At 47.9% G+C, this 25,895-nt stretch overlaps 2 protein-coding genes across 5 annotated transcripts; one reads left to right on the forward strand and one right to left on the reverse strand.

The window, feature by feature from the left end:
* Positions 1 to 989: 989 nt before the first annotated feature.
* GEMIN7 (gem nuclear organelle associated protein 7) lies at positions 990 to 24,751 on the reverse strand. 2 transcript variants are annotated; one of them, XM_084814994.1, is made up of 2 exons: positions 24,630 to 24,751; positions 990 to 1,417 (listed from the first exon to the last, which is right to left on the reverse strand). In XM_084814994.1, exon 2 carries the CDS (start codon positions 1,415 to 1,417, stop codon positions 1,037 to 1,039), a length of 381 nt encoding a protein of 126 aa, XP_084671120.1. In that variant the 5' UTR covers positions 24,630 to 24,751; the 3' UTR covers positions 990 to 1,036. The 2 variants fall into 2 exon arrangements, with proteins under 2 accessions (XP_084671120.1, XP_084671118.1); XM_084814992.1 differs by having other exon boundaries at positions 990 to 1,420.
* Positions 9,600 to 17,293, forward strand: LOC146337608 (bone morphogenetic protein 4-like). 3 transcript variants are annotated; one of them, XM_084814989.1, is made up of 3 exons: positions 9,600 to 10,505; positions 12,257 to 12,603; positions 15,927 to 17,293. In XM_084814989.1, exons 2-3 carry the CDS (start codon positions 12,264 to 12,266, stop codon positions 16,817 to 16,819), a joined length of 1,233 nt encoding a protein of 410 aa, XP_084671115.1. In that variant the 5' UTR covers positions 9,600 to 10,505; positions 12,257 to 12,263; the 3' UTR covers positions 16,820 to 17,293. The 3 variants fall into 3 exon arrangements, with proteins under 3 accessions (XP_084671115.1, XP_084671116.1, XP_084671117.1); XM_084814990.1 differs by having other exon boundaries at positions 10,079 to 10,505; positions 12,331 to 12,603; positions 15,927 to 17,287; XM_084814991.1 differs by lacking the exon at positions 9,600 to 10,505 and having other exon boundaries at positions 12,234 to 12,603; positions 15,927 to 17,287.
* Positions 24,752 to 25,895: the final 1,144 nt, after the last annotated feature.

Here is a 25,895-nt window from a genome sequence, read left to right on the forward strand (position 1 = left end):
GAAGGTCAAGAAAAAGGTGTGGAACAGTACTTTGTCTGTGGCTCAACATGAATGTGGCTTCCCCTTAAGGCAGCGTTCCCCCCCCCCCCCCCGCAGGGCCTTCCAGCTGTGTTGGACTACAACTCCCAGCATCCCTGAGCCATCATGGTTGGCTGGGGGTGTGCTGGGAGTTGGAAGGCTGCCTTAAACCATCCTTTCCTAGATGCATTCCCCTACACAGCATTGCTATAAGCCAGCGTTGTCTCCACACATTGCTCTTTTACACCTGTATAAGCGTAGGAATCAGCTGCCCCGCAAGGACCCCCACCAAATCTGTTTGAGCCTCCTTAGTAGTGGGAAGTTCAGAGCAGTGGCTCAGACTCATGAGGGTGGATCCTTCTGCTGAAGTAGTGGAAACACATGATTCCACTTGCCCTGACCCAAATACAAACGAAAACTCCCCCCATTTTCCAGTGTGCAGACCGTATGCCAAAACAGCACCACCCAGTCACATGAGGGAAGTAAGCAGCAGGCTTTGGGGGAGCCCCAATCTTTAGAGATGAACAAAACTCCAAAACAAATAGCGTAATGAGGATTGCATGGGTTCAGTGGCCAGAGAGTGCTGGCTGGTTGGGGTGGGGGAGAATGGAATAGAGCAGCTGGGAGCCTGAATTGCAGCACTCCACACAGCTACATGTTGTTACAGGGCTCTCCATAGGCATCAGGTTGGTCACTGGGAACAGAACGCTGGCCGAGGTAGGCTTTTGGTCTGGGGCAACACCGCTCTTATGTCTGCTTGTTACCTACAATGTCCTCTACACACAGCCCAAATCTGATTGGGAGGAGGCACATGTAGAGTGCTGGGTCACACAGATATGCAGCATGTGGCCTCTTCTGCTCACTAAACTCACAAGTGTCTCAGTTGCTCATAGTACACTCTGGTGATGACTGCTCTATACCTGAATTCCAGAGCTTGCTTCCTGAAACCCACGAAGGACAGGAAGCGGGTCTATAACAGATGCTTTTATTATTAAAAAGGAAGTGGCGGGGAGAGCCCTCAAAGCTCGAAGGAGTAAGCAATGATGTCCGAACAGCGGAGGAGAGCTTCCCTCTGAATGCCCAGGGGAGTCTGTAGCTCGGACACCTGGAAGTTCAGAATGTCCATGTCGGATGCTCCAAACAAGGCTGTGACGTTGACCCTCTCGTACATGGTGAAGCCGACAGGCCGTCCCACCATGGCCAACAGGCTGCGCAGGTAGCGTTCCCGCAGCGCCACTCGGCCTTGCTGCTCCTGCTCCAGGACAGCTGTGTCCCTGGGGATGGCAGAGGACAGGCTGGCAGGGCCTAAGGCCTGGAAACGAAGAGAGCTGGGATCAAAGCCACGGCTCGATCCATCGGGCCCACGGGGCAGGCGAAGAACAGCAACTGGCACCTTCATCTGCTGGCATAGAAAACAATATACATGTTGCATTATCTTTGTTCATGTCCCAACAGTATTGGGTACTCTTCTAGGAGTACCTTCTATGCTATTTAAGAATACGGTTTGTTTTCAGTAAGGATTTCATTATTTTATTTAGTTGGTTGAGCGTCCCAAATTTCTACTTATTGAAATAAAGCGTATTGAACTAAAGGTCTTTGATTGCTACCATCATGAGGACTACAAGCCCACTTTATTTTTAAAGAAAACTATATACTCCAGGAACTCCCAGGTTCTACACTGAAAAGAATCTAGCAGACAGACTTGTAGACCCATAAAGCAGCCCACAGACTTGAACAATTGTGTCTTGGGCCGAGACCATACATTTCACACACTGTCTTCTAGGTCAGCAGTGTATTTGGTTCGAGCTCGGCCTTCCCCAACTTGGCACCCTCCAGATGTGTTGGGCTACAACTCCCCCCATCCCCTGCCCTTTGCCAAGGACTGGGTATGTTAAACTGCACCTAGCTAGCTGGGAACTCTGCCTGCTACCACAGAAAAAGCTTGCAGGCCTGTAGGCAGCGGAGGGTTAATGAAGGCTCGTAGGCCAGTAAACAGGAAGTGTTGATGTGCAAGGACTGCCTATTTTTCCCTTTAGACAGTGGCGGCACCAACTTGACGCTCCCTCGCTGTGCCAACATCCCCTATGGCAGGCAGCCAAGCCCAGGGTCAGCAGCAGAGAGGATGTTTTCCACGGTGAGCTGGAGAAATAGTTGGCTGCAATCAAGGACACCGCCAGTGCAAACGAGAGCAAGTGGCCTGGGCTGTGCAAGAAATGGACACTAAGCTCAGAGGCTTGAGCTTACAGTTGGGTCTTGCCTACACTGCCTACGTTCAAAGTTCTTATTTAGTTACCATTGCTTCCTCCCTAAGGATTTAGGATTTGTAGTTTAGAAAAGGTGCTACCAGAGAACTTTAACCCCCACACCGGTGTGGAATTCCCAGAGTTCCTTGAAGTGGGGGAAGCCATGACAGTCAAACGTAGCTGAGCTTTTAGGGCAGATATGTCCCTAAGGGGGATAATTCCAAAAAGGCAAGGCAGGAGTCGCTATTGATGTGAGAAATCAAGTCAAATAAGGGTGTTCTGAGCCCAAAGCACCCACCCATGCACCAGACTGTCCATTGCGCACTTCACAGCGGCAGCCTTGCCTTCTTCCAGTCTGCCTCTACTGGGTGCAGTTCTGCCACATCAGTGCAGCGGTTGTGATTGGAGCAGCCACTCTCAAGGGAACGATGCGGTAAAATAATTGTCACCAGAAGAGGCTGTAAACCCCTGTAGCAGCCAGTGTTCTGCGCTCACCTCTTTCTGATCAGCAGGTATGCCCACAACAGACTCTTTCAGAGATTTATTTATTTCATTTCTATACCGCCCAACAGCCGAAGCTCTCTGGGTGGTTCACAAAAATTAAAACCAAGTGGCACACAATAAAACAATATAAAATATATAGAACATTAAAACCACAATATAACAATGCAACCACAATAAAACCTAGCAGCAGTGAAGGAATTTAAAATACAGATTTAAAACAGCAAAGCTAAAAGTCTAGAAAGCTAAAATGATAAAATGCCTGGGAAAATAAAAAGGTCTTCACCTGGTGCTGAAAGGAATACAATGTGGGTGCCGGGCGAACCTCACTAGGGAGCTCATTCCACAGCTGGGGGGCCACAGCAGAAAAAGCCCTCCTCCTAGTAACCACCCGCCTCGCTTCCTTTGGCAGGGGCTCATGGAGAAGGGCCGCTGAAGATGATCTTAAGGCACATATGGGAGGAGGCGATCTTTCAGATAACCCGGCCCCAAGCCATTAAGGGCTTTAAATGTTAATACCAGCACTTTCTTCAGCAAAGGAGATCGTTACTTTGTTGTGGTGCTGGAGTTTGAGCACCTCAATGACGTCATGAGCTAAACCATGAAGGGACACCCAAGACGGAAAGGTCATGGCAGAGAGGTCAGACTAAATAAGATCCCTGGGGAAGGAAACGGCAACCCACCCCAGTATTCTTGCCATGAAAACGAAATGGATCAGTACAACCAGAGATATGTCGGTATACCATCGGAAGATGGGACTCCCAGGTCGGAAGATGGTCAAAATGCTACTGAGGAGGAACAGAGGATAACTTCAACTAGCCCCAGATGTGATGACGCAGCTAGCTCAAAGCCGAAAGGATGGCTAGCAGCCGATGGTGCTGGTGGTGAACGACGAATCCAATGTTCTAAAGATCAGCACACCATAGGAACCTGGAATGTAAGATCTATGAGCCAGGGCAAATTGGATGTGGTTACTGCGGAGATGTCAAGATTAAATGTAGACATTTTGGGTGTCAATGAATTGAAATGGACTGGAATGGGCCACTTCACATCAAATGACCACCAGATCTACTACTGTGGACAAGAGGACCACAGAAGAAATGGAGTAGCCTTCATAATTAATAATAAAGTGGCTAAAGCAGTGCTTGGATACAATCCAAAAAATGACAGAATGATCTCAATTCGAATTCAGGGTAAGCCATTTAACATCACAGTGATCCAAATATATGTCCCAACCACAGATGCTGAAGAAGGAGAAGTAGATCAGTTCTATGAGGATCTGCAGCACCTACTGGATAGTACGCCAAACAAAGATGTTATTTTCATTACAGGAGACTGGAATGCTAAGGTGGGTAGTCAAACGACACCTGGAATTACAGGCAAGCATGGTCTGGGAGAACAAAATGAAGCAGGACAAAGGCTGATAGAATTTTGCCAAGACAACTCACTGTGCATAACAAACACTCTCTTCCAACAACCTAAGAGACGACTTTATACATGGACTTCACCAGATGGTCGACACCGAAATCAGATTCACTACATCCTTTGTAGCCAAAGGTGGCGGACATCTATGCAGTCGGTAAAAACAAGAGCTGGAGCTGATTGTAGTTCAGATCATGAACTTCTTATTGCACAATTCAGAATCAGACTAAAGAGAATAGGGAAGACCCACAGATCAGTTAGATATGAGCTCACTAATATTCCTAATGAATATGCCATGGAGGTGAAGAATAGATTTAAGGGACTAGATTTAGTAGATAGGGTCCTGGAAGAACTATGGACAGAAGTCCGCAACATTGTTCAGGAGGCGGCAACAAAAAACGTCCCAAAGAAAAAGAAAACCAAGAAGGCAAGATGGCTGTCTGCTGAGACACTGCAAGCAGCCCAAGAAAGAAGGAAAGCAAAAGGCAACAGTGATAGGGGGAGATATGCCCAATTCCATGCAGAATTCCAGAGGTTAGCCAGAAGAGATAAGGAATTATTTTTAAACAAGCAATGCGCGGAAGCGGAAGAAGATAATAGAATAGGAAGGACAAGAGACCTCTTCCAGAAAATTAGAAACATTGGAGGTAAATTCCAGGCAAAAATGGGTGTAATCAAAAACAAAGATGGCAAGGACCTAACAGAAGCAGAAGAGATCAAGCAAAGGTGGCAAGAATATACCATCTGTATAGGAAGGATAATAATATCAGGGATAGATTTGACGGTGCGGTCAGTGAGGTAGAGCCAGACATCCTGAAGAGTGAGGTTGAATGGGCCTTAAGAAGCATTGCTAATAACAAGGCAGCAGGAGATGACGGTATCCCAGCTGAACTGTTTAAAATCTTGCAAGATGATGCTGTCAAGGTGATGCATGCCATATGCCAGCAAATTTGGAAAACACAAGAATGGCCAACAGATTGGGAAAAATCAACCTATATCCCCATACCAAAAAAGGGAAGCACCAAAGAATGTTCAAACTATTCAAACAGTGGCACTTATTTCACATGCCAGTACGGTAATGCTCAAGATCTTGCAAAGTAGACTCCAGCAATTCATGGAACGAGAATTGCCAGATGTACAAGCTGGGTTTAGAAAAGGCAGAGGAACTAGAGATGAAATTGCCAATATCCGCTGGACAATGGAGAAAGCCAGGGAGTTTCAGAAAAAACATCTATTTCTGTTTTATTGACTATTCTAAAGCCTTTGACTGTGTGGATCATCACAAATTGTGGCAAGTTCTTGGTGGTATGGGGATACCAAGTCATCTTGTCTGCCTCCTGAGGAATCTGTATAACAACCAAGTAGCAATGGTAAGAACAGACCACGGAACAACGGACTGGTTGAAGATTGGGAAAAGAGTACGGCAGGGTTGTATACTCTCTCCCTACCTATTAAACCTGTACGCAGAACACATCATGTGACGTGCTGGGCTTGATGAAGCCAAGGCTGGAGTTAAAATCGCTGGAAGAAACATTAACAATCTCAGATATGCAGATGATACCACTTTGATGGCTGAAAACGAGGAGGAGCTGAGGAACCTCATGACGAAGGTGAAAGAAGAAAGTGCAAAAGCTGGGTTGCAGTTCAACCTCAACAAAACCAAGATTATGGCAACCAGCTTGATTGATAACTGGCAAATAGAGGGAGAAAACGTGGAGGCAGTGACAGACTTTGTCTTTCTAGGCGCAAAGATTACTGCAGAAGCTGACTGCAACTAGGAAATCAGAAGAAGTTTACTTCTTGGGAGGACAGCAATGACAAATCTTGATACAATAGTTAAGAGCAGAGACATCACACTGACAACAAAGGTCTGCATAGTTAAAGCAATGGTATTCCCCGTAGTAACCTATGGCTGCGAGAGGTGGACCATAAGGAAGGCTGAGCAAAGGAAGATAGATGCTTTTGAACTGTGGTGCTGGAGGAAAATTCTGAGAGTGCCTTGGACTGCAAGAAGATCAAACCAGTCCATCCTCCAGGAAATCAAGCCAGACTGCTCACTTGAGGGAATGATATTAAAGGCAAAACTGAAGTATTCTGGCCACATCATGAGAAGACAGGATACCTTGGAGAAGATGCTGATGCTAGGGAAAGTGGAAGGCAAAAGGAAGAGGGGCCGACCAAGGGCAAGGTGGATGGATGATATTCTGGAGGTGACAGACTCAACCTTGGGGGAGCTGGGGGTGGCGACGGCCGACAGGAAGCTCTGGCGTGGGCTGATCCATGAAGTCACGAAGAGTCGGAAGCGACTGACTGAATAAACAACAACAAAAACCAGCACTTTGAATCGGGCCCGGAAATGGACTGGCAGCCAGTGCAGCTGAAAAAGTATTGGCATAATATGAGCTCGCTGGCCAGTCCCTGTTAACAATCTTGCTGCCCTATTTTGGATCAGCTGAAGTTTCGGGACCGTTTTCAAAGGCAGCCCCATGTATAACGCATTGCAGTAACGAGTTGTTCCTCTAAGGGTGAGGAAAAAGAAAGCTTTAGGTGTGTGACAGCCAGCTGTGCTCAATTAATTTGGAAATCAGAGAATAGTAGGGTTGGAAGGGGCCTACAAGGCCATCGAGTCCAACCCCCTGCTCAGTGCAGAAATCCAAGTCAGAGCATCCTTGACAGATGGCTGTCCAGCCTTGACTTGAATGCTTCCAGTGTGGGAGAGCCCACCACCTCCCTAGGTCATGGGTTCCATAGCTGTACTGCTCTAACAGTCAGGAAGTTTTTCCTGATGTTCAGCCGGAATCTGGCTTCTTGGAACTTGAGCCCATTATTCCGTGTCCTGCACTCGGATGATCGAGAAGAGATCCTGGCCTTCCTCTCTGGGACAACCTTTCAAGTACTTGAAGAGCACCATCATATCTCCCCTCAGTCATCTCTTCTCAAGGCTAAACATGCCCAGTTCTTTCAGTCTCTCTTCATAGGGCTTTGTTTCCAGTCCCCTAATCATCTCTGTTGCCCTCCTTTGAACCCTCTCCAGCTTGTCTGCATCCTTCTTAAAGTGCGGTGCCCAGAACTGGACACAGTACTCCAGATGAGGCCTAACCAGTGCTGAGTAGAGGGGAACTAGTACTTCCTGGGATTTGGAAGCGATGCTTCTATTAATGCAGTCCAAAATAGCATTTGCCTTTTTTGTAGCCACATCCCATTGTTGGCTCATATTCAGCTTGTGATCGACAACAATTCCAAGATCCTTCTCACTTGTAGTGTTGTTGAGCCAAGTATCCCTCATTTTCTAACTGCATTTGGTTTCTTTTTCCTAGGTGCAGAACTTGGCATTTATCCCTATTAAATGTCATTTTGTTGTTTTCTGCCCAGTGCTCCAGTCCATTGAGATCACTTTGAATTTTGTTCCTGTCTTCCAAGGTATTAGCTATCCGGCCCAATTTTGTGTCATCTGCAAATCTGATCGGCATTCCCTGCACCTCCTCCTCCAAGTCATTAATAAAAATGTTGAAGAGCACTGGGCCCAGGACTGAGCCCTGCAGTACCCCACTTGTTACCTCGCCCCAGTTTGAGAAGGTCCCATTGATAAGCACTCTTTGAGTCTGATTTTGTAGCCAACTGTGGATCCACCCGATCGTTGTTTCATCTAGCCCACTTTGAGCTAGTTTGTTCATCAGGATATCATGGGGCACTTTTTCAAACCTTTGTTGAAGTCGAGGTATAATGTCTGCAGCATTCCCACAGTCCACAAGGGAGGTTACTTGATCAAAAAATGAGATCAGAATCGTCTGGCAGGAAGTGCTACTGTGGGACCCTGAAGCTAAGCAGGGTACAGGGGAAGACCCCATGATTACGGTTTTGGCACACTCATTGAAGCACTAGGTGGAAACCAACAGAGAGCTCCTTTGTGCCTATTTTTCAACCTGGGGTGTCACAGGATCTCCCCATGGTACAGAGATTAAAGCAGACCCAAGTGCCATGGAAAAAAGCTTTGATAATTTATATAATAATTAAATTTCTATCCTGTTGTTCCACCAAAAAGGGCACCCCCACATACAATTTTCTGGCATCGTTAGTGTACTCCAAGCTTTTGCCAGTGTTTGCAGAATGGAAGAACACACAGAGGGCAAGATCCTGCTCAGGGGAACTGGCAGTCTGCTGAGTAACAGAGAGCTTTGCTTACACCAGGGATGCACAACCTTTTTGTCTCAGGATCAAATCCAATGTTGCTAGCGGGTCCAGTGGCTGTACTTGCATGGACACACTCACAGGGGGAGGCATGTACGTACGTACACACACACACACACACACACACACACCCCGCCTGCGACCTCATGGGCACTGCTGCTTTTGTGCTGCCACTAGCCACGCAGAAGCAGTGATCCTGTTTGCTTTGGGATTGCTAGGGAACCCTGCCCCAGCAATCCTGACCTCATCACTGCTTATCGCCACCATCATTGGCAAGAAAGCAGTGATCTGGGCTGCTTTGGGTTTGCTGGGGAAGGGAGGAGCCCGTGGCGGCCATGGCCTGTCTGTGGTGGCAAAGCAGCAGTCTATGCCAAGTGCTGCTTTACCGCTGCAGTTTGCACCATGCTGTGGTGGCGGTTTTCACGATGGTGGCTGGAGGTCTTGGACTGCCAAAAAGGGCTTGGGGGTTGCCTATGGGCCATAGGCTGGGCACCCCTGGTGTATACATGGGGACCCTGACTATGTTTGCTGGCAGCCATAGAACCATACCATAGAACCATAGAATTGGAAGGGGCCTACAAGAGCATCGAGTCCAACCCCCTGCTCAATGCAGGAAGCCTGATTCCCAGGCGGAATCCCATCCAAATACTAACCAGGGCTGACCCTGCTTTGCTTCCGAGATCAGGCGCATCCAGCCCTTTGCTCGCCAAAGTAACAATGCGCTCGAGGCCTTGAGGAAAAATAATTTTGTGTTCCGTGAGGCAGTTGAACTATAGAGTATGTAACCAGGGTTAACATCCACAATTGTTACTCACAGGGAAAACATATTTTTGGCCTCTTGTTTGAAAACACGGCTAGGCTTCCCGGAGGAAACGCCACAGGGTTGCGCCTAGGTGGAGATTACCTCCCCCCCCCCCCCCCAGTTCTCAATTAGGCCACATTCCTATGCTGTGTGTTTGTTCCTAACGCCTGCCCTGGATGATGACTGCCAGGTTTCCTCCTTGGCCCTGTTTATGCACTCTTTCCACAGACAGCTCATTCCCGACACGTGCTGTCTGGCGGCAGAGGAAACCCCGGCCCTTGGAAGCCCCCTTCCAGCTGGCCTGATAAGAACCCGGTTGCACTCTTGGACACAACACCCATGAGGGACGGACAGACTGTTTTTCCGGCAAGGCTTGTCTTTGCTACTGTTTGAATGTGACCTGGGGAGAGGCATGTGTGCTACTTGGGAGAAGGAAAGAAGAAAGAAAGAGAAGACATCAAGTCTTTTAATATAAAAGCCAGCTTTGAATCTGTAGGCACATAAATGCTTGCAGCAGACCTGTGCCAACAACAATGCTGTGAAATATGCCCTGTGCCAAGGATGGAGAACAGCATTTTGGAAAATGTTTGGGTGGGTGGAGCCCCTTTTTGGGTTGGGCAGGGGTTAGCAGCAGAGTATGTGGCAGCCAAAGCGTGGGCCCGGTGGGGCTGACACCAGAACAAATCCACCTGTAATAGTATCCTGTTACAGCATACAGCAGCAATGCCTTCTGGGTATTTTGAAGGCCTTTTGCCTCACCACAGGGGATTGTGGGAAGAGGTGGCCAAAGTCTGTAACCCGCTTGACCCGTGTGCTCACTAGGGAAGCCGGTGTCCCCCAAGTGCTGGGGTGGAGTTACAAGTCGCTCCCGCTCCCCATCTGGGCTCAGTGTCCCAGACGGCGCACTCACTCTCTTGGCACAACCAAAGGATGCAGTGAGCCCCCGAAGGGCCACTGTGCTGCTGAGGAGAGCAGAGCGGCGACAACTCTCAACAGCTTGTTTGTTCTGGCTCAGGCCCCTCGCCTGGTTGACATCACATCCTGAAGGCAGTGAGACCGGCACCTCCACAGGCAGGGTGGGCAGAGCCCGGACGCTCGGGAGAGGAGCACAGAGCTGGGCGCTCTCCTTTGCCGAGCGAGGAAGGAGGGAGGGCAGAGACTGCCAAGGAGGACTGGGATGCCCATAAGGCGAGCTAGGGCTATTTCCTGGCATGGGTGACCCAGAACAAGCAGCACAGCTGGGAGAGACGTGAACAACAAGACTGCAAGGAAAGGCCACTGGATCTACAGGGGGGAAAATGGATTCTTGCCAACAGCCTCAACTCTTGCAAGTAAGTACTTCAGAGTGGAGGGGCAGGGGGAGGGACACAGTTACACTGTCAACAGTACAAAATATCACACTTTGCTTTTTGCAGGATGCATCAGGTTTAAGAGCAGCATTGCTGCTGGGAAGCAAAAAGCTAGCATTTGGGGCTACTTTTACAAGCAGTGACTCAAGACAGGACCCAACATCTAGGGGGCCCCGCATGAAGCTCCACCCCCAGTCTGCCTGCCCACCTCCATTGGAAGCCCCACCTGGTAAAGAAGGACATACTGTTCCACGCAGCGCAATGTAAAACCATGGAATTTGCTACCACAAGACATAGTGATGGCCACCAACTTGGATGGCTTTAAAAGGGGGCTAGACAAATTTCTGGAGGAGGCTATCCATGGCGACTAGTCCTGATGGCTATATTCTGTCTCCAGTATCTGAGGCAGGATGCCCGTGTACACCAATTGCCAGGGAAGGTGGGTAGGAGGCTGTTGTTGCACTCATGCCTTACTTGTGGGTTTCTCACAGTGGCCAACCAGCTGCCACCTGTGCATCCGGTTGGCCATTGTGGGAAACAGAATGCTGGCCCACATGGCCTCTTGGTCTGATTCAGCAGGGCTCGTCTTACGTCCTTATGACTTTACACTGCACAGGTGCACAATGCCACAGCGTGAGCAAGACTAGAGCAATCGTGTCAGAATCTTCCTCTCACCTTTGCTCATATGCTCCCCGCACCCGCAACATCAGTGTAAAGGGCTAATGCAATTTCATGGGTTTGGCTAAAAAGAGGGCTCATCGTCAAAGCTATTCACAAAAACAAAACAAAGCAACCACCAGAAAGCTGCCATTTATGCCATTGTGTCAGCATTATTTGGGAAGTCCTCTGTGCCTCAATTTCTCCATCTGCAGAAAAGGGTTCACTGGGAGAGTGAATGAGGCACCAGACATTGCTGCCCACCTTGGAAAGAGATCAGGCTACACATCTAGACAAAGGAACAAAGTTCGAAGCAGAGCAGGGATGTAAAAGCATCAACAGGGACTTTGACCTTCTATTATGTACCATATGCTTATTTCCATAGAATCTCCAGAAGCCCAGCTCAAGAAAAGAATGCTTCCTCAATAATGTAACACTGCATAGAGCACCTCCAACTTGTCACAGCAAATTTTAAGCATCCAAACAGTTCTGCAAAGCAGAACGTGTGCTCAGGGGAAGGAAACTTGTTTGGATTCCCCTGCATTTTCCCTTTGCTCTGCAATTCCTGCCAGCAGTCTCCATCCGCTGAATATTAAGTGGGGCTGGAAGAGAGAGAGACACACACACACACACACACACACACACACGCGCGCGCAGAGGCTACATCAAAGTGTGACACAATTAACCGAACAGCATCAAATTATACTGACATGCATTGTGGGGGCTATTTCCTTAACTATCAGCAGGGGTTGCTATTGCTCTGTTGACTAAAGGAAAAGCAATCCTAACAAGCTCCCTTTAACTGCACTGTGTAGTAATATGTAATAGGCAGAATGTATTATTTGATTCTGTATGCTGGCCTTTCCCAAGATGGTGTCTTCTAGAGGTGTTGGGCTGCCACTCCCATCATGACTAGCCAGCACGGGAGTGGGAATGCTGCTGTATGCTTGGGGAAGGCTGCTGTATGTCTTATTGGGGGGGGGGGGGGTGAGGGAGAGAGGAAAAACCAGGAATCAAATTCTGCCTATGTGCCACATTCACCAACCACACTTTTTTTCTTCCTCCGACTTCCCCAGTTCCACAATGGTTTCTGGTAACTTGCCTGTTTTGACGATTCTACTTATACCTCTTGTCTTCTGGGGATCTGAAGGCCCCCGGGCAGCATCTCCAGGAACCGCCGAGAGAACCGGCAAGCATGACCCTAAGCAGGTCCCAATCCAAGCCCTCCAAACCATCCTGTTAAGACGCCTGGGCTTGCAAAGGCGCCCGGAACCAAAGCCGGGGCTCGTGGTCCCCCAGCACCTGATGGATGTGTACCAGTTCTGCTTGGGAAAGGCTCCTCCCTCCCTCAAAGAGACTGAGCTTCCCTTCCTGGAGGAGCAAGCAGGAAGAGCTAACACTGTGCGCACCTTCCACCATGTCGGTGAGGCCACAATTTGCATGCCTGGCTCAGAAACCTACGTCCAGGCCATTGCGGGTGACTGGTTGGCAAGGGGGCGAGGATGGTAACAAATGTCGGAAGGGCTGGAGGGCTGCAAAGGAGAACGAGCATCTGAATAAGGCTGGGGGCATGAATACGAGGCAGACAGCCATTTGTGGCTCAAGGTGGCTGGATTGAGTAAAGGGGAGGGATAGTAGCTCAGCAGACGGAGCACATGTTTTGCATGCAGAAGGTTCCAGGTTCAGTCCCCAGCAGTATCTACAGTTAAAAGAATCAAGGGATGGGAAGGAGGTCTGGCTGCTTGAGATCCTGCCAGTCAGGGCAAGACCGTACCAGGCTAGGTGGCCAAATAGTCTGACCTGCTCGAAGCTGGCATCCTCTAGGTTCCAAGACAGACCAGCCCAACACCAAGGGCTGAACTCACTTCATTAAAGAGCAAAAGCAGCAAAGTTCCCGAATTCTATGATGCTTCAAGAAACACCCCACCCTGCCAGCCCCAATTCTGTGCTAGAAAGTCTTGTTCAGGGCTCTGCTGCTTGGAAGATTTCTCCTTGTTCTTGCAAGTGGGTTTTCAGTTAATTGCCAAAGCAGCAATCGGGCTAAAGCAACAGCTGAGTAGGGATGGGAGAACCAGCAATTTTTGAGCTCCCTGAAATTCTCCAAAATTCACTTCCAATCTTGTTTCGGCTTGTTTAAACAGGAAAAGTGCATATTTTTCTAAAGTGCACTATTCCACACACCCCGCCACTGACTAAAGCATAAAAATGCATTCCCCCCCAAAAAAGGTGCATTTCAGAGCGTGCTTTTTAAACGCAAGTGCACATTCGAGAATTTGCGAACATTTCTAAAAAAAAAAAAAAAAGCACTCCTGCATCATGTGTTTGGCTGCCTTGGGCTGTACCGCCATCTATGGAACATGCAAGGCAATTGCGTCACACAGTGTGGGAGCTTGTTGAAAGCAGACTGTAGCAGCACTGCTACACTGCACTGAGCAATGATTTTACTTCAGAGAAAGGGGTGCCATGGTATAGCTCAGGTGTTTTTTTAAGCCTAAGAATGAAGTCTATGCAACACACACTGCGGAACTCCCATCTAGTTTTTAAAGAACTTGGTAAATAATTTCTGGTTTTAATGCTTTGAGCTCGCTCTATGGCTTGTCTCTCTTAGGATGCAATCCTATGCATGTTTGACAGAGAAATGGCCTACAACTCCCAGCATTCCCCAGCCAGCTGGCTGGGGAATGCTGGGAGTCGTAGGCCTTTTCTCTGTCAAACATGCATAGGATTGCGCCCTTAATATATTAACATCGAATGTCTCCAGATGTAGCATTTTGCGTAACTACTCAAAATTACCCAACGATTGAAATTAATGGGATTTAACTAACTTAAGTTCCATTGATTCTAATGGGTCTTCTCCAGGTATAGCTCCAACCTTGAATGCCCAAGTCAATGTTCTTCAAATGAAACCAAAGATTAACCCTCCCGTTTCAGAGGCAATATATACCTGTTGAGTTCCAGATACTGGGGGGAAATGACAGGGGAGGCCTGTTAGCTTCATGCTGTGCTTGTGAACTGCCCAGAAACATCTATCCAGCTGCAGCACGAAATGGGATGAAGGGCTAGATGACAGTGCCAGCTCCAGGCTTTTGGGGGCCCTTGGGCAAGACACCCTCGGTGGGCCCCCTCCTGCAGTGAACCTGCTCACCCGCTGCTATCAGCCCTCTTCCTCTCTCTCATTTATAACCCTTGCTTGCTTGATAGGCTGCTGTCAGGAGCTGCCCCTTTTCAGCATGTAACTCCTTTGCTGAGGGAACTGCACCGGCTGCCTATTGCTACCGGGCCAGGTTTAAGGTATCAGTACTAGCGTACAAAACCCGGAACAACTTGGGACTGGGATACCTGAAGGAGTGCCTTCTTCTTCACCAACCTGCCCAGTCACTGAGGACATCGGAGGGCCTGTGCTCCTGCGGCTTCCACAGGGACCCATGGCCCAGCTGGAGTCCACTGGGAAAAGAGCCTTCAGCGTGGTGGAATTCCCTGCCTTTGGGAACGCTGTGTTGCTTTCGGCACCTCCTGAAGACATTGTTCTTTCGAGAGACCTTCCCTGAGTGACCAGCTGCAATTTATTAAGTTCAGAATCTGTTCTTTTAAAATGTTCTAATGGTTTTAATTTTGAGGTTTTAGTCTTTTATCTTGTTGGTCACTGCTCCGAAATCTTTGATGTGAAACGGTATATAAATTGTATACCTGGTGTTGAATGGGGGTACAGCTACCCTTGAAAGACCAGGTCCGTAGATTGGGGGTCATCTTAGACTCCCAGCTGTCCATGGAGGCTCAGGTGTCAGCTGTGAGCTGGACAGCGCTGTACCAACTCCATCTGATACAGCGGCTGCACCCCTACCTTCCCGACCATCTGCTCCCATCGGTAGTGTGTGCCCTGGTCTCCTCTCATTTAGACTACTGTAATGCGCTCTACGTGGGGTTACCCTTGAAGACGGTTCGGAAGCTGCAGCTGGTACAGAATGCAGCGGCTCACCTGAATAAAGGCAGCCGCCGGTGAGATCACATCACTCCAGTGCTGAAGGAGCTGCACTGGTTACCAGTTGTTTTCAGGGCCAAATTCAAGGTGTTGGTTTTGACCTTTAAAACCCTATATGGTTCCGGCCCAGCCTATCTCAAGGAGCGCCTCCAGCAACACCAGACAGGCTGCTCAACAAGATCAGCCTCGGATGGCCTTCTCTCTGTCCCATCAGCCAGGACAGCTAGACTGGTGGGGACGAGGGAGAGGGCCTTCTTTGTGGTGGCCCCCACTCTGTGGAACTCCCTCCCTAGGGAACTCTGCCATGCCCCAACTTTAATGAGCTTCCGCCACGTGCTAAAAATGTGGTTGTTCAGGCAGGCATTTGGGATTGGTTAGGGTAATTTTAGAAATGTGATGTTTTTAATGTTGTACATCGCCCAGAGTGGCTGGGTGACCAGCTTTTGGGCGATTAATACATTTAACAAATAAATAAAATAGTGTAAATAAATAATAAATAAGTAGGCCATAGCATCTACTGCTCCTCCTTCTCGCCACCTCTGCTGTCTAGACCAGAACAAGTGGCAGGAGAACAAGCAGGTTGCAATGGTGAAGAGGAGGAGCGAGTCCAGGAGGCTTCTGTCAGTGGGCCCCTGCTGGGATGTGGGTCACTGGCAGGTGCCCAGCCCTTGATGCTGGCCATGCCAGATGAGCCCGTGGTTGGATCCAGCCAGTGTATTCAAACATTCAGCCCCCAAATCCTAACTTCTGTTCTGTTTCACATCTAGAGGACCTGGACCACATCTCCGAAGCTGCAGGAAGTTCATTTTACATCCTGTTCAACCTTGCTTTGCTGCCTGCAGAGGAGGAGCTGACCGCCCTTGAGCTGCGCCTCTACCTCATGCAGAAGGAAACCCGGGGTCTTCACATCAGTGTCTACCATGTGATGGATCCCCCAAGTATTTCTGGAAACAAAAACAGACTCCTCACCCGCAAATTCTTGGCTGCTGATCAGCCCAGGTGGGAGAGCTTTGATGTCACTGCTGCTTTTGAGTGGGCTGAGGGCAAGAACCATCACCTTGGGTTTCTTGTCGAGGTGGAACACCTGAACAGCAGCCAAGAGCTCCAGCACCACTCAGTCGCTCTTCGTGCAAGACGCTCTCCTGGAGAGGAGGCGGCTCAGTGGGCTCTAGAAAGGCCTTTATTGGTCACTTATAGCCACGACCGAAAGGGGCAGCCTCTGAGCCGCAGAAAAAGGCAAAGCAGGAGCCAGCCTCGTGGACTAACCCATAGAGGAGGCAGAAGAACACCAAATCTTCCAGCCTCCAGGAGCAAACGCAAGAGCTTGAAACGGAAGGCCAAAGCCAGCACAAGGTGCAGAAGGCACCGCCTATTTGTAGATTTCAAGGAAGTTGGGTGGAATGACTGGATTGTTGCCCCTGCCGGCTACCATGCTTTCTACTGCTCCGGGGAATGCAGGTTCCCACTGGCTGACCACATGAACTCCTCCAGCCACGCTGTGGTGCAGACCATGCTGAATTCAGTGAACTCTAAAGTGCCTAAGGCATGCTGCGTTCCAACAGACCTCAGTCCCATTGCGATGCTCTACCTGGATCAACATGACATGGTGGTCCTTAAGACCTATCAGGACATGGTGGTGGAGGGCTGCGGGTGCCGGTAGACGTGGTGGAGCAGAGAAGCTCCCTCTCTTCGGTACTCGAACTTGGGGTCACCCAGCCAGAGTGTAATGGACAACAGGCTCAGGACCATTAAAATAACTTCTTCACACAACACATAATGATCTTATGGAAGTCACCACTGCAAGAAGTGGGGATGGTCAGTACCTAAGATGGCTCAGCTGCTCTGCCTGTACAGAGGCAGTATACCTCCAAGTACCAGACACTGGACGGGAAAGAGCGGCAAAGGCTATCAGTATGATGCCCTACCGGAGAGTGCCCAGAGGCATCCAGCTGGCCAAAGTCAGACAGGGATGGACCTTGGCCTGATCCAGCAAGGCAATTCTCATGTTCTTATGAAGTCTCATGAGTGAACCTTAGTCTTCTCTGTATGTCATGTTTTAGTGAATAATTGCTGCTGTTCTTTTAAACTGCGATAACCTTTAGTTGAACAATAAATGAAAAACGTAATCAAGTCAATCATAGTGAGCAACCTTAAGTCAATTAAAAAGAGGGGAGAGCATTGTTGACACTACAGGTGCACTCACATGACCAAAGGGGAATGACATTAGATATTTCTGTAAAGGGAATTCAGGAGGACTTGGCTTTACTTCAGTACTTTTTCACAAGCTCTTCATGTACAGGAATGTATCTTCTCTCCCACCCACCCTGCCCACAAACCCCATGCTGCTGGAGATCACATTCAGTGAAGCAATCCGAAGATATCCCAGAGTTCTTTTCCAGTCTATTTTCTAGAAAGGAAGCAATCACTCTGTGGGGGACTGAATCTTAAACATTTCTATTTTTGTGGCAGCTGCATGTCTTTGGTTACCCTCTAAGGGTGCAATCCTATGCATGTTTAAATAGAAAAAAAAAGTCCTACATCTCCCAGCATTCCCCAGCAAGCATTGCTGGCTGGGACATGCTGGGAGATGTAGGACTTTTTCTATCAAAACAAGCATAGGATTGCACCCTAAAATAGAAGCTGGGTGTCAGGGTGCTTTTCACCTATAGGAGAGCAGAATGCAGTGGAATACACTAGTGCTGACATTTTTGGTGAAAAAGTTTCAGCCTGGGCTCCAAGCATCTGCTGTGTGAGGAATTTAGCCCTCCAACCCATTAGTTTGATCCTCCTGGACTGGCTGGCTGATTTTCCCCTTTCAAACTTCTACAGTACCCTTCCCCCAACCTGGTGCCCTCCAGATGTTTTGGACTTCAAATCCCATCATCCAAAGCCAGCCTGTCCAAGGGCCAGGAATGTCGGGAGTTGGAGTCCAAAATATCTGGAGCGTACCAAGTTGAGAAGGCTGTTCCCCACCCCCTCACCCCCCAAATTATATAACTTCAAATATTAAGCAACATTTATGTTGCTGTTTTCTGGAACAACCACAAAATGTGGGGAAAGTGTAGGATTTCACCTGTAAGATGCTTTTTAAAAATTTATGTCTAAGAAATTTTATTACAAAAATGAAGAAAGAATGACAGGTTTTTTCAAGGAGTCCTGTGGCACCTGAAAAACCTGAGTTTGCCTTGGCTAACAGTAGTCGACTTCACAGATGCAGTTTTCTCCAAACTGGATCACTGATGCTCTCTGCCAGTGAGGTTTGAAAAAGCTACACTGGGGGGGTTGTTTCTTTTTAATTAGAATTCATGATGAAACCCCTTTTGGGGGATGTAACTGCCTTCATTTAGAATCCTCAAGAATGTTTATGTGTTTCTCCTTCAACAGCCTCCATGAAAAATTATCTGATCCACTCATCCCATCACAAGCAGATGCCACTTTTCTCTTAATGCCTAGAGGGAAAATCCAAAATTTGGAATATGAATGTCGATTGTCGTAGTCTGTTAGCATTTGCATAAACCCCAAAAGTTTTATCTGTTAAAAACGTAGTAAAGGTCTATGTTTAAAAAGGGGAGGGGTGTATGGGAGAAACTGGCCCAATTTCAACACTGCCTAACTCCCAACCATTCCCAACTACGTACTTTGGTTGGATGCAAACATGCTTTAGCCCCACCAAAATCAATGGGCCTTAAGTTAGCCATAACTACTTGTCCCCTTGATTTCAACAGGATTAAATCATGCCTGATTTAGGTTGTAAACCTATACTCACTTACCTGGGTGTATGCCCCGCTGAACTCAATGGGACTAACTTCCAAGTGGACATGTATAGGATTGCACTGTGAGTCCAGACCAAACCCTATGGTTCTAAGATTGTGATCCTATGTACACTTTCTTGGAAGAATGTTTCAAAGAACTTGATTGTGCTTGCTTCTGAGCAAAGATGCATAGATTCAACTTGTAAAACACACTGAGGATTGGTTTAACAAAAACTCTTCAGCCAGCTGAAATGCAGCATTTAGCTTTTAATTAGGAATGCAAGGACCCTGAAATAGGGTCCTCATCAAAGAAAAGGGAGAAGTATCCAGCCTCTGATTCTTTCCCTCCTGCTCTTATCTATATTTAGTACCGCACAGAAAAACTGAAACTGAGCCCATAATCACAAAAACTGTAAAATGTAAAAGACTTATTACCTCATTCACTTGCAAGAGCAGGGAGGACACATTGCCATAATTATGGAGAATGAATTTGTCAGAGCCTCGTCAATGCTTTCTTTCTCATCACACATGCTTGTCAGGGGTAAAAACAAACCCCTCCAATTGTTTAAACGTTTCTTACCACACCTTTCTGTCATTAAAGGCGCAATCCTATGCATGCTCAGACAGAAAAAAGCATGCTTGGCTGCGGAATGCTGCGAGTTGTAGGCCTTTCTTCCTGTCTAAACATGCACAGGATTGCGCCCTAAGGCACCCAAGGAAGCTAGCAACACTGCAAGGAAAATATTTTATTTTTAAAGTTAAGCATGTTAAAAAGGGCACAATTATTCTTCATTATTGTGAAGAGCCAGGGACTAGCAAGTCATCACAGGCGCTAGAATACATACAGAACCCACAGGGGTGAGACTATACTCTAATTTTAAGCCCTCCAACTTGCTGAGATCTACAGTATGTTCATGGATATTTTTGACTACTAACTAAATATCATGGGCATTTATTTTCCATCTACCCAAGGATTATTATTTTGCTCAGTAATTACCAGCCCTTTTTTATGGGACGTTCTGGATACTTCAGCCTGACTCTATGCATGTTTATTTGAAACCAAGTCCCACTTGTTACCCCTTCATGGATCACTGCCTTGTTGTGGCGAAGGGGCTTGCGTAACTCAGTGAAGCCATAAGCTATGCCGTGCAGGGCCACCCAAGACAGACAGGTCATGGTGGAGAGTCCTGACAAAATGTGGTCCACTGGAGAAGGAAATAGCAACCCACTACAGTATTCTTGCCAAGAAAACCCCATGGAACGTATCACAGGGCTAAAAGATATGACGCTGGAAGATGAGCCCGTCAGGTCGGAAGGTGTCCTCCTCCTCCTCCTACTACTACACTACTGTAGTAATACACTACTACACTACTGTAGTACTACTATAGTTCCCCCAGTACTACTGGGGAAGAGCAGAGGGAATTTCCAAGTAGTGCCAGAAAGAGTGAAGCGGCTGGGCCAAGGCCGAAAGGACACTCAGCTGTGGATGTGTCTGGTGGTGAAAAGAAAGTCCGATGCTGTAAAGAACAATATTGTTTAGGAACCTGGAATGTAAGATCAATGAATCAATGTAAGCTGGAGGTGGTCAAACATGAGATGGCAAGACTGAACATCGACAACTTGGGGATCACTGAGCTAAAATGGACAGGCATGGGCGAATTTAATTCAGGTGACCATTATATCTACTACTGTGGGCAAGAATCCCTTAGAAGAAATGGAGTAGCACTCATAGTCAACAAAAGGGTGGGAAAAGCAGTACTGGGGTACAATCTAAAAAACGACGGAATGATCTCAGTACGAATCCAAGGCAAACCACTCAGCATCACAGTAATTCAAGTCTGTGCCCCAACGACTGAGGCCGAAGAAGCTGAGGTTGATCGGTTCTATGAAGACCTACAACACTTTCTAGAACTAACACCAAAAAAAGATGTCCTTTTCATCATAGGGGATGGGAATGCTAAAGTAGGAAGTCAAGAAATCACCGGGATAACAGGCAAGCATGGCCTTGGTGTACAAAAGAAAGCAGGACAAAGGCTAATAGAGTTTTGCCAAGAGAAGATGCTGATCTTAGCAAACACGCTTTTCCAACAGCACAAGAGGCGACTCTACACATGGACATCACCAGATGGTCAATATCGAAATCAGATTGATTATGTCCTTTGCAGCCAAAGATGGAGAAGCTCTATACAGTCAGTCAAAACAAGACCTGGTGCTGACTGTGGCTCAGATCATGACCTTCTTGTTGCAAAATTTTGGCTTAAACTGAAGAACGTAGGGAAAACCACTAAACCATTCAGGTATGACCTAAATCATATCCCTTATGAATATACAGTGGAGGTGAGGAATAGATTTAAGGGATTAGACCTGATAGACAGAGTGCCTGAGGAACTATGGATGGAGGTCCGTAACATTGTTCAGGAGGCAGCAACGAAATCCATCCCAAAGAAAAAGAAATGCAAGAAAGCAAAGTGGCTGTCTGATGAGGCTTTACAAGTAGCTGAGGAAAGAAGGGAAGCGAAAAGCAAGGGAGAAAGGGGAAGATATATCCAACTGAATGCAGAGTTCCAGAGAATAGCAAGGAGAGACAAGAAGGCCTTCTTAAATGAACAATGCAAAGAAATCGAGGAAAACAACAGAATGGGAAAGACTAGAAATCCCTTCAAGAAAATCGGAGATCTCAAGGGAACGTTTTGTGCAAAGACGGGCCTGATAAAGGACAAAGAAGGCAGGGACCTAACAGAAGCAGATGAGATTAAGAAGAGGTGGCAAGAATACACAGAAGAACTATACAGGAAAGATCTTAATGTCCCTGATAGCTATGAGAGTGTGGTCACTGAACTTGAGCTGGACATCCTAGAGAGTGATGTCAAGTGGGCCTTAGGAAGCGTTCCTAACAACAAAGCCAGCAGAGATGACAGTATTGCAGCTGAGCTATTTAAAATCCTAAAAGATGATGCTGTTAAAGTGCTGCACTTAATATGCCAACAAATTTGGAACCCTCAGCCGCGGCCACAAGACTGGAAAAGGTCAGTTTACATTCCAATTCCAAAGAAGGGCAATGCCAAAGAGTGTTCAAACTACCATACAATTGCGCTCATTTCACATGCCAGCAAGGTTATGCTCAAAATCCTACAAACTAGGCTTCAGCAGTATGTGAACTGAGAACTACTGGAAGTACAAGCTGGGTTTCGAAGAGGCAGAAGAACTAGAGATCAAATCGCCAACATTCGCTGGATCATGGAGAAAGCAAGAGAATTCCAGAAAAACGTCTATTTCTGCTTCACTGACTACGCCAAAGCCTTTGATTGTGTGGATCACAACGAACTCTGGCAAATTCTTAAAGAGGTGGGAGTACCAGACCACCTTACCTGTCTCCTGTGAAACCTGTATGAGGGTCAAGAAGCAACAGTAAGAACTAGGCATGGAACAACCGATTGGTTCAAAATTGGAAAAGGAGTACAAGGCTGCATATTGTCACCCTGCTTATTTAACTTATATGCAGAGTACATCATGAGAAACGCTGGGTTGGATGAATCACAGGTCGGAATTAAGATTGCTGGGAGAATTATCAACAACCTCAGATACGCAGACGATACCACCCTAATGGCAGAAAGTGAAGAGGATCTAAAGAGCCTCTTGTTGAGGGTGAAAGTGGAGAGTACAAAAGCTGGTTTGAAACTCAACATTAAAAAAATTAAGATCATGGCATCCAGCCCTATCACTTCCTGGCATATAGAAGGGGAAGAAATGGCAGCAGTGACAGATTTTACTTCCTTGGGCTCCAAGATCACCGCAGATGGTGACTGTAGCCATGAAATTAAAAGACGCTTGCTCCTGGGGAGGAAAGCTATGGCAAACCTAGACAGCATAGTAAGAAGCACAGATATCACCTTGCCAACAAAGGTCCGTCTAATCAAAGCTATGGTTTTCCCAGTAGCAACGTATGGCTGTGAGAGCTGGACTATAAGGAAGGCTGAGCGCCGAAGAATGGATGCTTTCAAACTGTGGTGCTGGCGAAGACTCTTATGAGTCCCCTGGACTGCAAGGAGGTCAAATCAGTCAATCCTAAAGGAAATCAACCCTGAGTGCTCATTGGAAGGACAGATACTGAAGCTGAAGCTCAAATATTTTGGCCACCTAATGCGAAGAGAAAAGTCACTGGAAAAGACCCCGATGCTGGGAAAGATTGAATGCAAAAGGAGAAGGGGACGGCAGAGGATGAGATGGCTAGATAGCATCACTGATGCAATGAATATGAATTTGAGCACACTCCGGGAGACAGCGGAGGACAGGAAGGCCTGGCGTGCTATGGTCCATGGGGTCACGAAGAGTCGGACACGACTGAACAACAACAACAACCCACTTGTTAACCTTCAAGTACATGATCCTGTTCAACATCCTGGCGTATATACAGAAAAACCCAGAGATAGCTGTATCTCGTCTCTAAGCATATATAATTCTGCTGTGCATCTGGGCCGCATCACCAAAGATCTCGGATTACGTCCTTTGGTATTTTGTTTAGTTGCAAACCATTATGTTTTAACTACACTCAGGAAGCATATAAATTTCATTATGGAAAATAATTTAAAATCATTGATTCAAACTGGTAGTCCAGGCCTCAAAGAAAGCCACATCTCTAGCCCAAAACATCCCTCTCATATTGCCCAGAGACATCAGCCTCTGGGGCTGGATTGTTATGGCAAGTTTTCAGTGGATGAGACCCCGCAAATAAAGTATTGATTCACAGGTTTTAACAATGAGGAGTCTTGTAGGACCTTAATGACTATCAAACATATGACATAAACTTCTGCGGACTAGAGTTCACTTCATCAGATGCATGAAATGTTATATCCTAATTTGGCAGTTGCATACACATAAGTAGGTATAAATGGAAAAAATGGAAGCCAGAGAACCCTTCCCCCAAAATGCCACGAAACACTGCAACAGATTAACACGCCTACCCCTCTGGAAACTGTCACAGGTTTGTTTTCTTTCATGCTAATTTTACTCCCCAAAAGCATATTGTCACCTATCTTCCTCCTTTTCAACAACCCTAAAATAGTTCTCCGCATAATTTAGTTCTCTTACATGAATGCCAGCCCTCCCCTTTCAAAACAGAGGGTTAGAGCCAGACTTCGGACACCATCCCCTGCATGTTTAGACAGAAAGAAGCCCTCCAGCTCCTTGCATGAAGGGACCAAAAAGGGCAACTAAGGGCACCATCCCCTGGATGTTTAGACAGAAAAAAAAGGACTACAACATGGCTAGCTGGGGAATGCTGGGAGTTGTAGGACTTCTTTCTGTCTAAAAATGTATAGGATTGTGCCCTTAGTTATGCTTAGAGTAGACCCACTAAAACAAGCCTTCCCCACCCTGGTGTCCTCCAAATGTTTTGAAGTTCAACCCCCAGCATTCCTAAGCATCGGCCATGTTGGCTGGGGCTAATGGGAGTTGGAATCCAAAACATCCGGAGAGCCCCAGGTTAGGGCAGGGCACACTAAAATCAATGGAGCGAGTTAGCCACGACTAGTTCAAGTGCCATTTATTTCGATGGGTCTACTCTGACGGAGCCTTGATCCATCCCAGGGGCGGTAGGAAAAGCCGCCCAGTATTCGTTTCCCCGTTAAATTCAACCGCTAAAAGTAAAGCCCCATTTTGAAATACTGGCCAGGAATTTTGCTTTTCCCCTATACAATATTTTAATTAATGTGGACTAACCTGAACAGGCCGGGTTCGAGCCAACTCAAGTCGCCATAGCAACCCCAAATCAGAGGCGAGGGCTGCCGCTCAGGAGAAATAACGGGCTTAAACTCAGAATAAGGAGCGTGACCCCCTCACCCGGAAGTACATTATCATGAGCGGAAGCAAGGCCGCTCGTTTTTTCTCTTCCCTCTTCGTGTCGATTTGCTATCCTTGCCCTCTCTGTAAATAGGAGGACTGGGAACTCTATGGCTCAGGCTAAGGGGCCCCGAGGCGGTGACCAGCGGCCATAACGCATGCGCAGAGCGCGTTCTCCCCCTCCTTCTCCGAGTGGTTGGTGGGATATGGAAGATGAAAGGAGAGCGCGTGAGTTCCACGTCAGGATCAGGCGGCTCTCGGCGTTTCTTAACCCACTTCTCACTATCAGCACATTCGAGGCCATCCTTTCGTCACTCCGCGTCTTCCTTTCCGCTTTTCGTCGGAAAAACAGAAGCTTCGCGGGGCGGGGGTAAAAAAAATCTTGCCTACTCTGGAAGCCGTGCGGCAGTATTTTGTCCTCCGCGCTTCCCTCACGGAAAACCTCCGTATCGAAAGTGCTGAACTGAAAGCAGAACTAGGAGCTCGGCTCGCATGGCGACTGAGAAGGATGGGAGCGGGAGGCGGGCGGGCAGGAGGGAGAGAAGGGGAGTGGGAGGGGCGTGTTGTGTTGTGTAAAACCCACCCGCTGATTCGCCAATCTCAGCCCAGGGAAAGGGGCACGTGACCGCCAGTTGGGAACGCGGGGCGGGTGTTTGCGACCGTCGAGCGTCGTGAGGGACCAGGAGTCGCTGCTGAGGGAGAAAAGAAGGCGGGGAGACGGGAAGGAATTATTATTATTATTAATAATAATAATAATATACCGCGCGGCGATTGCTCCATCGCGCGTGTGGAAAGTGCCGCGGCGGATGCGCAGGCTGCTGGCGCACTCGCCGCTGGCGACGGAGCGAGAGAAGGAGAAGACGACGAGGCGGCGGCTTCTTTCGAGTCCGCACCTGGCTGAGGCGGCGGCGGCCGCTTGCTCGGGACGGGCCTCTTCCGCACCTACTGCCCCGCTCCCACCCCGCCCGAGTGAGTGGCTCCTTCCCCCCCGCCCCCGGCCCTTCCCATACCGCTATCGAGGAACCGGCCCCCAGCCCTCCGTCCCTCGTTCCTTTCCTCGGGTTCTCATTTGCCACAGGAGGGCAGCCCCCGCTCCCCGCCTCCCCGCTTTCCTTTCTGCGCCCCCCGCTCCCCCGCCCCAACTAA

The sequence above is a fragment of the Heloderma suspectum genome, chromosome 10 (assembly GCF_057233095.1).
Source record: "Heloderma suspectum isolate Gila_16-S chromosome 10, 16-S_ref, whole genome shotgun sequence".
Classification (NCBI taxonomy): domain Eukaryota; kingdom Metazoa; phylum Chordata; class Lepidosauria; order Squamata; family Helodermatidae; genus Heloderma; species Heloderma suspectum.